Source organism: Aquarana catesbeiana, linkage group LG04 (genome assembly GCF_042186555.1).
Source record: "Aquarana catesbeiana isolate 2022-GZ linkage group LG04, ASM4218655v1, whole genome shotgun sequence".
Classification (NCBI taxonomy): Eukaryota; Metazoa; Chordata; class Amphibia; order Anura; family Ranidae; genus Aquarana; species Aquarana catesbeiana.
In genome coordinates, this window is record NC_133327.1 from 241,425,834 (window position 1) to 241,440,023 (window position 14,190).

The 14,190-nt window shown below is 42.8% G+C and overlaps 1 protein-coding gene and 3 non-coding genes across 4 annotated transcripts in view; all 4 read right to left on the minus strand.

Moving 5' to 3' along the window:
* Positions 1 to 12,810, minus strand: part of EIF4A2 (eukaryotic translation initiation factor 4A2) — a gene marked incomplete in the record, with an annotated part of 14,724 nt that extends 1,914 nt beyond the window's left edge. The window contains 9 exon segments of the mRNA XM_073626309.1: positions 1,402 to 1,491; positions 1,739 to 1,876; positions 2,010 to 2,153; positions 2,962 to 3,071; positions 3,888 to 4,056; positions 7,577 to 7,716; positions 7,946 to 8,078; positions 8,153 to 8,198; positions 12,672 to 12,810. Of these exon segments, the coding sequence (XP_073482410.1) occupies positions 1,402 to 1,491; positions 1,739 to 1,876; positions 2,010 to 2,153; positions 2,962 to 3,071; positions 3,888 to 4,056; positions 7,577 to 7,716; positions 7,946 to 8,078; positions 8,153 to 8,198; positions 12,672 to 12,760 (1,059 nt within the window).
* Positions 1,545 to 1,669, minus strand: LOC141142057 (small nucleolar RNA SNORA63). Its single transcript, XR_012244303.1, has one exon. It is a non-coding gene; the product is annotated as a small nucleolar RNA SNORA63 (small nucleolar RNA).
* LOC141141647 (small nucleolar RNA SNORD2) lies at positions 7,789 to 7,857 on the minus strand. The gene has a single exon (XR_012244187.1). It is a non-coding gene; the product is annotated as a small nucleolar RNA SNORD2 (small nucleolar RNA).
* On the minus strand, positions 8,275 to 8,343 carry LOC141141648 (small nucleolar RNA SNORD2). Its single transcript, XR_012244188.1, has one exon. It is a non-coding gene; the product is annotated as a small nucleolar RNA SNORD2 (small nucleolar RNA).
* Positions 12,811 to 14,190: the final 1,380 nt, after the last annotated feature.

Here is a 14,190-nt window from a genome sequence, read left to right on the forward strand (position 1 = left end):
TAAACTACTTGGAAAGCTAAACATGTGCAGTTTGTTTCATGCCAAATTTGTAAATCCAAAAATGAAGAAAATCCAAACTATTAAGTGCTAGGTATTGGAATTTCCTTTCAAATTTGGCTGTTAGTTAAGGGAACGAATACAAAATTTATCCAAAGTTACGAATTATCTGAATTAACGAATGCTGCATCTAAATAAATTGAACACAAAAAAAAAAAAAAAAGTTGGATTTAGATGCAGCATTTGTTATTTCAGATAAATTGGTAACATTCATAAACAGCCAAATTTGAAAGGAAAAGCCAATACCTATAGTCATTTTGGACTTTCAAAATTCCAAATACTGCATCTAAACAAATGGAACATACATTTTAATTTTTCCGAAGTTACAAATTGATTCAAAACAAAAATTGATAACAAATGACCTGAAAATTAACCCCCCCCCCCCCCCAATACAACTTTTGGCAGTACACATGTCTAAAGCCACACTAGTCCATTTAAACTTTCTGCAGCAGTTTAAGATACTCAATGAGAGAAAAGTCTTTTTTGCAGACAAGTATAGTAACTTTAGCACCAAAATTGCCTTTTCAGAACACAGATGTAGTGAAGGATCCCAGAGTTAAGAAAACTGCATATATAGAGTATCCATTCCACAGTTAACCACTTCCCGACCAGTCATACTGTGGCAAGGTGACTAGATAGCACGAAGTAGGTCAGTCTGCATGCAATATAGCATGAGCACGCCCAAGGCTCCAGCAGACTTGCTGTTGACTTGTGATAGAGGCAGAACAGGTATCTGCCTGTGTAAACAAAGCAGCTCCCTGTTCTGACGGACAGAGATCTGCTGTTCGTCATCAAGAACAGCGATCTGTGTGGTGTTCCAGGCAGCCTGCCCTCCCCCGTTTGAACACCCCCAGGGAACAGTTAACCCCTTAGTGTCATTTATAGTACTGATCAATGTAATAATGTCACTGGTCCCCAAAAATTGCCATTTGGGGTTGGATTTGCCCACTGCAATGAAGTCCTAAAAAAAAAAAAAAAGCTACACAAGTCCCTAAATCTCAGTTTTTAGACATAACTTGCCAGTCAAAGAGACAGTGCCCCATAAAATAAAGCCTGGTCAGGAAGTAGGTAAATCCTTCTGGAGCTGAAGTGGTTAAAGTAAACCCAAGTGTAGTTAAAACAAGTTTTTGCTACATGAGCAAAGTGAAAGTAACAGCAACTAATGCAATTAGACAAAATGACTGTCAGCCACAGTATAGTGGTGAAGAACAACTGTGTAATTCACTGTGGAATATGGCCCTTTATATACCAAAGAACATCACTGCTAGGTACAAGAAACCGTCAGATTATACGAGTCTTTGGATTTAACCCCCCCCCCCCCCCCCCCTCCCAAGACACCCTTACCAGCAAATCAGTAGTGATCAACACTCTACTAGATCCAGACCGGAACTCCCTCATAATGACATCTCGTTCCTTCTGGTCCATATCACCATGCTGCAAGTGAAGGGGGGTTTGTTACCAACATATCTTGCACATAATTATATTAGCTGTTTGAGACCAAGCGTCCCTGCCTGCCACACTGAACAGTCAGGGATAGTAGGAAACAAGTTTTATTTCAGCAGGGGGAACGACAAAATAGCACCACACTGCCATATTGTAACTTATCCTGCTTTTTTTTCCCCTTTTTCTAAGGGGGGGGGAGGGGGAGGAGAAGAGAAAGAAAAAACCCCACACAACTTACCAGAGCAGATACAGTGAAATCTCTTGAATGCATTTTTTCTGTTAGCCAGTCAACTTTTCTTCTAGTATTAAGAAAAATGACAGCCTGTGTAATGGTCAGTGTCTCATACAGATCACAGAGAGTGTCCAACTTCCATTCCTAAAGAAGAGTAATTTATTGATATTTGGTTATGTATCCACAGGCAATCTCACCAGCTGCCTAAATTTTGCAAGTAGGTCACAGAACAAAGGCCAGCAAAGACATTGTACAAAGCTGGTACTTCTGTTCTTACCTCTCTTTCAACATTAATATAGAACTGCTTAATACCCTCCAAAGTCAGCTCCTCCTTTTTCACAAGAATACGAATTGGATCCCTCATGAACTTTTTGGTCACTTCCAACACATCTGTAGGCATTGTAGCAGATAAGAGGACAACCTTGAAATGTTAAAAAAGCAGCTTTAGTGCCAAGACTTGTGCTTTAATGATTTTTTTTTTTAACTTCCACTTTCTGCAACAGCAAAGTATAACCAAACATTTTTAGGCTGTCTCTAAAAGCTAGCTTTTGCAAGCATCAGGTCTATCAGATATAAAATACTTAAGTGTCAATTTATAAATGACTTCTGAACTATATACCAAGCAGTAACCAGTTTGACTATTGCCTCAAGCACTTAAACTAACATTCACTTTGCACTAGAAGTATTTTAGGTTCACTTTAAATATTAACTGAATGTATGCATAAAAATGCAGACGCGGAATAACTTTATTTTTCCTTACAAAGTTTACAGAAGCGCTCAGCTAGATTCCCATTCTGCTGGCAAAGCTGCAAGCATGCTCCATTTTAAGGCTAGGTTCACACCGCTGCAGTGTGAATTTAGGGCGATTTTGATCCGATTGCATTGCACATTTGCATTGCGAATTCGTTGTGTTCTTGCAATTCTACGGAGCTGAATTCGCATTGCACATGGATCAAACTCGGACAGGACCTTTTTTTTTTAACGCAGGTTAGATTCGCAATGCATTGATGTGAACGGCACTCATGGAAAACTAGGTTATTAAAACGACTTGCGAATTTGAGCGATCACAACGGCTCAAATTCGCAGTAAAATTCACAGCAGTGTGAACCTAGCCTTTGGGTGGCATGTAGAGGGACATTTGCAATTCACCTTGCGTATCTCAACTATACAAAGCTGCAACACTGTTAATAGAGCCTCATGTATGAGAATAGCAACATTGATTGAGTTACCTGAATATTTGTGCTTAGCTTCTGAAAGATTTCATAAATTTGATCCTTAAACCCACGGCTCAACATTTCATCTGCTTCATCCAAAACAAACATCTTGATCCATTTAGGAGCTGAAACCAATCAGAATGAGCAGGGATGAACCCAACTTTAAGATTGCATACACAAAGAGTAGCCACTACGATGCCTAGCTGATAACATTTAACTCCAGTTTTATAACCTCCACCCCCCCCCCCCCCCCAAAAAAAAAAAAATTGAAAGATCCAGACAGTTGAGTTGGACAACTGCCATATCCCCAGTCATATCGAATAAGTGAACTACCACATGGGATAAGGTTTACTTTACAACAGATAAAGTTAGCTGCATCTTTAGTAGTACCCATCAGCATGTCCCGTAAGACCCCTTTCACACCGAGCTGCCTATAGCGTCAGCGGTAAAACGTCGCTATTTATAGCGACGTTTTACCGTTGGATTTGCGGTGCATTTCGGCCGCTAGCGGGGTGCTTTTACCCCCTGCTAGCGGCCGAGAAAGGGTTAAAACCGCCCGCAATAGCGGCATTCTGCCGGCAGTATCCCAGCGCTGCCCCGTTGATTTCAATGGGGAGCAGAGGTAAACACCGCTCCAAAGAAGCTGCTGGCAGGACTTTTCCTGACGTCCTGCCAGTGCAGCACTCCAGTGTGAAAGTCCTCGGGCTTTCACACTGGAGAAAATGCTGCAGCTGTTTGAGGGTGGATTGCAGGCACTATTTTTAACACTATAGCACCTGCAAAACGCCCTCGGTGTGAAAGGGGGTCTTACCTATAAATTTTTCAGCATGCAATTCGAGACAGCCTGTTTACTGCTGCATTATTCTGTAAACAGAACTGGCACCATCCATGTACTGACAATTCTGTATCAACATATAAAATTTTAATATTCTGCAACTTACATAGGTAGCGTCGATTCAGCATATCAAACACTCGCCCAGGAGTCCCAACAACTATGTGAGGTGCTTCCGCTTGCAGCTTCTGCATTTCATTACGGACATTTGTGCCTCCAATACAAGCATGGCATGTTGCACCCATGTAGTCACCCAAGGCCAAAATAACCTTTTGAATCTGATAAAAAAAAAAAGCACACATTTTACAGTCAGTGATGTAACGCTAAGTTTTAGATTGGCAATTGTAATGCTAGCTCTACATCAACTTCCCTGTCCACAAAACTTATTTAGAAAAGACTGCTGCATTAGAAATTTAAATTAGGAGCCATAGCAAGTTAAACTTTTTTTATGCTATAAAGCTTAAGTTTAAAAACATGCACTTTCCAAAAGTGAGAAAAAAAAAAACCCCCCCCACACACACACACACACGTCATGCCTAATGCTGCCAATTTGGGCAACACAAAAACCAAAATATTTATTTTCAAAGTATAAACTAGTAGTATTCAGCAATAAAGCCATTTGGAAGTGGGAAAAAGTCTATGGACTCCCAACTCATGCAGCACTTGTGTCTTAGTAGTACAATTTCTTATGCATTAATAACACAGGCCATTCTTAGCAACTTGCCAGAAGACTGAATTAAACAACTGGTTCTCTATAGAAGGGGGGGGGTATACAACAGGCTGCATACTAACTGAATGTTCAGATTGTCCATGTTGACAGGCTTACTTTTGAATTTACTTTAAATCTGACTTGTCATGTGAAACCCTACAGTTCCTACTCAGTCACCTGCCTGATCTGATGCAAGGGGGCAGCCCTGTAGTCCAAAGGAATACAAGAAACAATTTGATACTGTTATGCACATACTGTTGTAACAACTGCCTAAGGTCAGGCAGTCGTCATGGCAGCAACTGTTAAAGACTCAAGACCCAACCCTCCCAAGCTGAAGAGCAAGTCAAAGTTAAATGCATTGCTAGCCAAAACACGTCACATTATTGCCTGCTGAGGAATGTTCTGACACCCATCTTTGAATAGACCACCACTATTCGTTTTGGGTCTTTGGGACATCTGTCCAAAAGGACAGGCAGAAAAACCCCACACTAGTGAAACTAAATAGCACATCATACACAAGCCTGCACATGTACTGAAGTCCTAATCAGAGTAGGACTTCTCCGTAGATGCATGCCAACACTGCAAAGGCTGTTACTGCACTGGACTAAAGTGGGAAAGGCAATAGAAAATGGCCTGCCATGCCAGAGCACCCAATATGGCAAGTCACATTTTCTAGAGCCAATATAATCTAGAGTAAGCCATCATGGCATCTTATCTGAATCCTGAAAGGCTATTTGGGGTAAGACACCTAGGTATCCCAACAGATGCTGAAGGGGGTTGCGTTTAGTTTTATACCAGCCATTAAGACATTCAAGATCTTACTCACCAAGGTGGATACATCAATCTGATGCTGTACCAACTCCGTAGTGAATACAGAGCAAACACTGATTGCTCAGAGCAAGGGGGGAGGGGGGGGATCCAAGCAGGGCTGGTGTGTCAGCAGCACTCACTGGAGCACTGGGCTGGTTCAGGCTCTCAGCAGATCGCTATGGGGCTGAGCCAGGCCTCTGGGCAGATAACCATATGGTCAGGATCTTTTCAGAACCTGGACCAACTCAGACATCAGGCTTCAGCCCACTGTCAGCTGAAAACAGGACCTGCACTCCTATGATCCATAAGAGATGTATGGCCAATAGCTTTGGCCATGCTCCTCTAAGTGCAAGTATAGGAAGTGCTGCTTACCTGAACCCCCTCTATCACATCCCAGGGACAAGCACACCAGCAAAAGCCAGTGTCTCGGGTCCTGATTGGATGGATAGCAGTGCAGCCATTGGCTCCTGCTGCTTTCAATCAAAACCCAATGACCCAGCTCTAGGACTGATGGCATTAGGGGAAAAACTACAGCTTTAGATGTTTAGTTGAACCCCTGTACCCATTGGAAAGATTCTCCCTTTCCTGGTTAGGGCAAAAATCACTGGAACTAAAGAGTGGAAAAAAATAAATAAATGAAGCTTTATTTTTCTATAATAGGAAACCTTCCACTGGTGACACTTGTGCCTTGGACAGTCCAAGAGGGTTTTATCAAACTTGGAGATTTGGTCTCGCATTGTTTTATCTACACAGGATCAGAATATTGGGAAATCTCTTGAGTAGAACAGATGGCAAGTATACCTGAAGAGTTAACCCATTCCCTACACTAGCCAAAATGAAAAGTTTTAGGAAAAAAAAAAAAAAAAAAAAAAAAAAAAAAAAAAAAAACACCTCTACTAAAAAGTGAAGTTGTCTTAACCATCTACAGTGTTATGCAACTCAAATGTGGCATAACACAAGGGGCTATCTGCACACCACTTTGTTTAGTAGCAAATCTCTAGTTACTTCTGGTTTAGTGTGTCATGGCTACAAAAGGTTTAACTTGTGAACGCTCATTATCAAAAGGCATAAACAACCCTTTTGTAAACTTCAAAATAAATGATGATCATGTAGCATATATGCTTGGGTCAGCTTTGCCAAGCATTCAAAAACTAACACACATGGCAGAACACTCAAGTAGACAGCAGCAATGTCTCAAATTGCAATCATTGCTGATAATGTCATAGTGATTATGAATATATAAAGGGCTCAGAATACTGTTCTCCCAAGCACTGCCAATTACAAAAATTACTTTTACAAATGTGCAAAGGACCAATACTAGGGTCATTTTACCACTGTACTAGTTATATCTACCTGGATTAATCCACAATTTCCAGCCAGGTTCTAAAATAAACTAGGGTTCATGAAACCTAATTCAGGTTGCTCATTGCAACCCATTTTTCCAGTCAAGAATTGTTCTTTATATGCACAAAACCCATTTAGTTCAGTTACTGAACTGGGAAGATGAATCAACCACTTTTGCCAGAAAATGCCTGAATTACTGAATGCACAAGTGAAGCAAGAAAATACGTGTGCTTTATTTAACAAGCAGTCAGCTCAGGTTATAAGCTTGTGAACATGAAAAAGCATTTAACATTGTGACATGCATGCCAGCAGTAGCCGCAGAGATTGTGTACTGCAGTTTTCATGTTGCACAGCTGCATATTCTAAATATTGCATATACTTAACTACACATTATAAATGTAAAAGGCAGTCTGCAAAACTGTGATGCCCTGTACACATGGTCGGACATTGATGGGACACTCCAACAAAATCCATGGATTTTTTCCGACGGATGTTGGCTCAAACTTGTCTTGCATACACACGGTCACAAACTTGTCTTGCATACACACGGAACGCGTTGGCGTAAAACACATACGTCGGCACTATAAACGGGGCAGTAGCCAATAGCTTTTGTCTCTTAATTTATTCTGAGCATGCGTGGCACTTTGTGCGTCGGATTTGTGTACACACGATCGGAATTTCCAACAGATTTTGTTGTCGGAAAATTTTATAGTAAGCTCTCAAACTGTCGGAAATTCCTAAGGAAAAATATGTGATGGAGCCCACACACGGTCGGAATTTCTGACAAAGTCCGATCACACATTTTCCATCGGAAAATTCTATCGTGTGTACAGGGCATTAGGCTTAAGATGCTTTAGTGAGCCATCAGGTTTGGCTTACAGTTGTGCAAACTGAAAATTGAGCAGCGCGCACATTTGTAACTACCCTCTCAATACCTGTTGAGCCAGTTCTCTTGTTGGAGCCAATACTAGAGCTTGGGTCTCCTTGAGATCAATCTCCAGCTGCTGCAGGATGGAAATAGCAAATGTGGCTGTCTTGCCAGTACCTGACTGAGCTTGGGCAATCACATCATACCCTAAAAAAAGTAGGATACACATTTACTGTTCCCACATTTTACTTGGGTATGTGAACCAAGACAAATAAAAACAAGTGATCAGAAACAAATGTTCTCTCCATTTCAGGTCAGTCCCGAAAGATGGTTACCATCATTTCACTTGTAAACATTAACAGATTATGAATTTTAATCCTATATACCCAAGTTAATGGTTGCAATTGTTCATTTTAACGCATCAAGTCAAACCAACCTTTAATGCAGGGGATGATTGCTCTTTGTTGGATAGCAGAAGGCTTTTCAAAACCATAAGCATAAATGCCTCTTAGAAGAGATTCCTTTAGATTCATGTCATCAAAATTGTCAACAATCTCATTCCAGTTACTCTGCAAGTAGAGAAAGGTTTATATATCCCGTATGCCAAGAATAAAGCAAGGAGTGTAACTTGTATCATACCAACCTCAATGACACCATCGGGGTCCATTCCCTCTGGGCCGCCATGGTCTCTACAGCAAAAGAAATAGCAGTTAATCAGTTAATATCAGCAGCAGTGAGCATTTGGCTACTATATTTTACATCTACAAGTGATCAGCAGAGTAAATTGTCTCCATTCCAGGTCAGTCCCGAAAGATGGTAACCATCATTTCACTTGTTCATTTGTAATGTGATAACACAATGATCCAAATCTTGACCATCTGAAAAATTGTGAAGATTTACTGCCCTGACCAACATTCAAATCTAGTTGGTTTCAAGTACCTCCAACAGGTCAGGCTTTCAGATTTCCTTCAGCATAGGTGCTGCCAAATCATCAATGGCTTGGAATTACATTTTAGCCAAGGAAAATTCCAAAAATACAGCCTGCCTGGGGTAATAAACCCCTATTTTTTTTTTTTTTTAAAACACTCACCACAGGCCACACCACTATCACTCTTTTGTAGATTTGGAACTTCCTGTTACTTAAAGATGACTGGTTTAATACTTGGCATAGGTCAATGTCAGAAAAAGCAGGTCTGTCTTAAGATGAGCTCCAGTTGTTTGTTTATTCAAAGTCAGCAGGTGCCAAAAAACTTTAGCTGCGGACTTTTAACACATGCCAGGGTCCAGCAATGTGCTCAACAGAACCATTGCTTCTTTCCCTCTCCTCTGTGCCAGCATTTTAACTGTGGGCACCTGGCTGTGACAGCTTGGGCCTCACAGTAGGGTGCACCCTGCACATGCTGAGTCTGCATGCTGAGTTGTGCTGCATCTGCTGAATGGTCTGGCATTCTTCTGGGACCCATGAATGACATCTTCCAGAAGACTGCAGGCAACAGTGAGGGGAGAACTTCAGCTCGGCAAGGCGTTTGAGAAAAGTAAAAATACTAACATTTTTTAAAGCGCCCCATCCCTCCGAGCTCATGCGTAGAAGCGAATGCATACACAAGTTACGCCCACATATGTAAACAGTGTTCAAAGCACATATATAGTAATCGCTACAATCGCAAGCAATAATACCAGCACTAGATCGCCTCTAAATAGAAAACATGAAATATATAATATAAAAAAAATAAAAATAAAGCTAAGTTAGTCGCCATTCCACAAGTGTGGAACAAACAATTCCACACTGCTAAACAAACCTACCACAACACTCAAAATGTCAACTCTTTTCTATCCTTACTCCTCTACCCCCCCCAACTTGCTTACCACTCAGGAGATTGGCAACTATTTCAAAAGCAACAATTCGCAAGGAGATATCCAGCATCCAATTTTCTCCCCTAACTAACACATCAGGCCCAACACCTCACCCAGTACTCTCCTTCTGCCCTATTACCACCACGGAAGTTGGCAAACTCCTCCATGGCCCACCTCACCACCTGTCCCCTCACAATTACTGCAACCACCTTCTCACTCTATCCTAAGCTCTCTAACCCACATCTTCAACCTCTACACAAACATGCACTGGTTACCCCAATACCTAAAAACCCTTACTAGACCCCACCTGTTTGAATAACTTAGGACCCATCTCCCTGCTCCCGTTTGCCTCCAAGCTCATAGAATGTCTTGTCCACAACCAAATAAGTTGCTACCTCACCAACAACCACCTTTGAGCCCCTACTGTCTGGATTCTGCTCACAATATTCCACTCACTAACAACTTACTAACACCAATGACCAATACTCCATATTCAGTCTTACACCTCTGCCTTCGACAGTTGACCACCTGCTCATCAGCAAACTCCACTCCCTTGGCCTCCGTGATTTGGCTTTATCCTGTTCTACCCATCAGCACATTTTCAGTGGCACTAGCACATTTTCAGTGGCACAAGCAACGCCATCTCTTCCGCTACTCTTCCTCTGTTGGGGTACCCCAAGGCTCTGTCCTTCCCTGGGCCAGTTGATAACCTCTCATGGCTTGCAATACCACCCCTATGCCAACACCCAGATCTCTCCACTCCTCAGATCACAAACTTACTGAATGACATACTGTATGGATGTCACACCACTTTCAAGCTCAATCTAAAACTGAGCTTGTTATATTTCCTCCCTACCGGTCTCCTCCCCATGACCACCATTAAGATCAACAGCACAACCATTGGTCCCTCCACACATGCCAGGGTGCCATCCTTGACTGACCTCTCCTTCAGCCCCCACAACCAATCACTGGCTAAATCTTGTCACCTTAACAGCTCCAGAATTCACCCAAGGAACTTATTCACTCCTTGATTTTTTTTTTTCCTGCCTCAACTACTGCAACTCTCCTCAATAGCCTACCCTTACACAGGCTGCTAACCCCCCCCCCCCCCCTTCAGTCTATTATGAATTATGCTGCTAGACTCATACACCTCACTAACCGATCCGTGACTATTGCCCTCTCTGCAAATCCCTTCACTGGCTTCCACTACCCCACCATGTAAACTTCAAAATACAAGGCCATCCACAACACTGCCCCCAGCTACGTCACCAACCTCATCTGCAGATATTGCCCACGCTCGCTTACAGGACTTCACTAGAGCCTCTCCCATCACCTGGAACTCCCTGCCCCAGTATGTTTGATCATCCCCTACCCTGTCCACCTTGAGATCCCTGAAAACTCATCTATTCAGGGAAGCCCATCCCACCCAAGAACTTTATCGGAGCCACTCCCATCAAATCATCCCCGCAGCCATTACCTTTTGTACCACTCACACCCCCCCCCCCCCCCAGAATGGAAAGTCCATGAGCAGGGCCCTTCTGTATTGAACTGTATTGTAATTGTGCTATCCCCTACATTGAAAAAACGCTGGCACTATATATGTTTGAGGGTTCTAAGTAACCTAGCAAAAAAAAAAAAAAAGCTGATTTTAACTTGTAAACAAGTTTTAGAAAAAGGCTTGGGCTTTAAGTGGCACTTTGTCCATAACAGCTTGCTATATTTAAAAAAAAAAAAAAAAAAAACAAAAAAGGAACACATTCACCATTATGCTAATAAAACTAGTGTACTATAAATTGCTGCCAGCAATGTTCCTGTTTCTTCTTCCCAAAGGCTGCCATTTTGCTGAAGCCCATAGCAGCAGTAAATCTTTAGGTTGTCAGCATATTGGCCTCTACAAATTCAGCAGTTCCTAAAATTAGAGCAGCTGAGCATGTGCAGAGTAGGGCGAGACTAGCTATACCTGCAAAAGGTGCCAGCCTGGATCAGGATTTAATTTCTGACTAAAGTTTCACTTCAAGTTGAGCATGCACAGCATTGAAGAGCATAAAAGCATGACAATACATTTTATTTATAGTGCGCTTTTCATCATAAGATCTCAAAGTGCTACAGGTTAAAAGAAAAATGAACAATTTATACAATAAAAACAAACATCTAAAATGCACAAAAAGCTTTGCTAAAAAGAAATGCCTGAAGACTTTTTTTTTAAAACAGATTGAAGAGCCCTCAGGGTGTCAGGTAGGGCATTCCACAGTCGCGGGTCAGCTACACAAAAGGCCCTGTCTACCATTGTCCTGAGTCTAGTTCTGGGTATATGAAGAAGGTTTGAGTGAGCGGAGGGAACGTGTTGCGTTTAATGGTTTGAGAAGTTCTTTAAGGGAGGGAGGGGCATATCCATGGATACTGCCGCAACAGAACTTCAGCTCTGCTTTAAATGACCCTCGTATATTCCTATGCAAGATAGGGATCATAGATTGTGAATACACAATATGCAGAGCACTTACACTAGGTTCACGGCTACATGCATCCAGGAGCACTTTCCCAAAACTCACAGAAAAGCTTCTGCATGTCAGATGTCCTGGGAATGGCATCTTCTGACATGAACTGGTTTTCACATCCATAGAAGCAAGCCAAGCCGCATGGCATCACATGGTTTGTTGTGACAAGTGGCTTTCCTGTGTGTCATATGTACAGAAGTCCAACATACAGGAATACACTGGAAGCATGCACAATCAATGCTATGTAAACACCTAAGTGCATTGAGCATCCCTCTGCTGTGTAGGAGGCATGGCTTGCTCTACGTTCTCTACACTCCGATCCTGGAATGCCATGCAGTGAATGTTGATCACCCTGCTTGCAGTGACGCCCCCAGTAGACATTGGTAACAAGATCCATCAGTCAACAATTAGAGATGAGCCCCTACACTGCAGACCCCCCCCCCCCCCATGTTTTGCCAAAATCATCTGGTCCCCTCCCACCCTGCGGCGCTGATGGCTCTCACCTCCTCCCCGGGCGGGCCGCCAGAACTGAGGCTGGTCCTGGGCTCCAGGCCGTACACCGTTCAATAAAATGACGGCTCCACATGTGTATAGGCGCACCGTGCACACAACTGTCCCTATGGATGAATGTCCTCCACAGGTACCCTACATTATGAATGTTCTCCATACGGGAATGTGAGGCCTACAAGTCCCAGCAGTGTACCCGCTACAACAAGCCTCTCCTTACATGTCTGGGTCCCCGCCACCTCTGAGGGGGACTTACAATACCTCTCCTCCCTAATGGCGGCTCTCGGTGCGCTGGAGGGAAAATACCTGGAATAGTCCGCAGAGCCACCAGACATGTTCCACACCACGTTCCAAAGCTCGACTGAAAAGGAACAAACTAAGGTGGCACCCGCCATTTATAGCGCCGGAACTACATTTCTGAACAGCGCAAGGATCCCGCGCCGACAATGGAAAGCTTCCACCCCGCTAGTCTTCACACGTCGGCCTGAATTAACAAACGCCGACCAGGGTTACTGCCGAAACGATGAGCGGCCGAGCGGTCCATTTCCTCAGAATACAAGCCTTTTCCCCGGGAATGAGGCACTAGTTTATCATGGAATTCTTTTCACTGGCGGAAAGATATTGCAGCAAATAGTAAGTGGGTTATAGGTCTGTAGGCTGTACGGGGTTTCTTACCCCGGCCCTTGCTCCTGCTGGTGGAGAAGCCACGCCTTACTTGCGGCCGGAACTTTGACTGACATGAGTGGCGGTGACGTCATGGACAAGTTAGCCTAGTGGTGTGTGAGTGCAGGAAGGTGGAAAGTGCTGGTTGTCTTTAGGGAGGGAGCTCACTTGTGTGCAAAGCTGAAGTGCAGGCGACGAGAAATACATGTACAAGAGCTGCCGAATAATTTGTTTTTTTTTCTGTACATTCAGCCATGAGGCTTACTCAGCTCCTGCAAGCTGTGCAGAGAGCCTTGTTGGCAGCACTGTAGTTAAAGCTGTGCTTCAAGAACCTTTTATGGCCAAACATCCAGTTTAGAAAAGTTAAACAGTCAAGTAGAATCGAAGACAAAACTTTTTTTTCATCTTGGCTATAGTCAGGGAGGGTTATAACCCCTGTGTGGTTTTTTTTTTTGCTATCTGTATGCCACAGAGGAGATTTCCATTCACTTCCTGTCTGATAGCCAAAACAGGAAGTGAGAGGAAATCTCAAAGTGAGGGAATCCTTGGTTGTCACCAGATCAGTGTCCCCATTGTAAGAATTCCCCTCTATTAGACCCCTTTCACACTGGGGCCGCCCATGCATTAGCGGTAAAGCGCCGCTCGATTTAGTGACGCTTTTCAGCCACTAGCAGGGAGCTTTTAACTCCAATAAAGGGGTTTAAAACTCCAGTGTTTCAGCGCTACCAAAGCTTTTGGAAGCGCTGCCCATTCATTGCAAGTATTTTTTTAAAAGTATAAGTATTTAACGTAATATTAAAGGCAATTTTTTTTTATCTTTTAACCACCTGCTTACTGGGCACCTAAACCCCCCTCCTGCGAAGACCAATTTTCAGCTTCATACAACGCTGTACCCAAATGAAATTTTTATAATTTTTTCCCAGAAATAGAGCTTTCTTTTGGTGGTATTTGATCACCTCTCAATTTTTTATTTTTTTGTTAAAAAAATGAAAAAAGACCGAATTAAAAAAAAATACAAAACCGTTTTATATTTTGTTAATAAATTCTGCAAACAGGTAATTTTTCTCCTTCATTGATGTACGCTGATGAGGCTACACTGATGGGCACTGATAGGCTGCACTGATGGGCACTGATAAGGCGACACTGATGGGCACTAATAGGC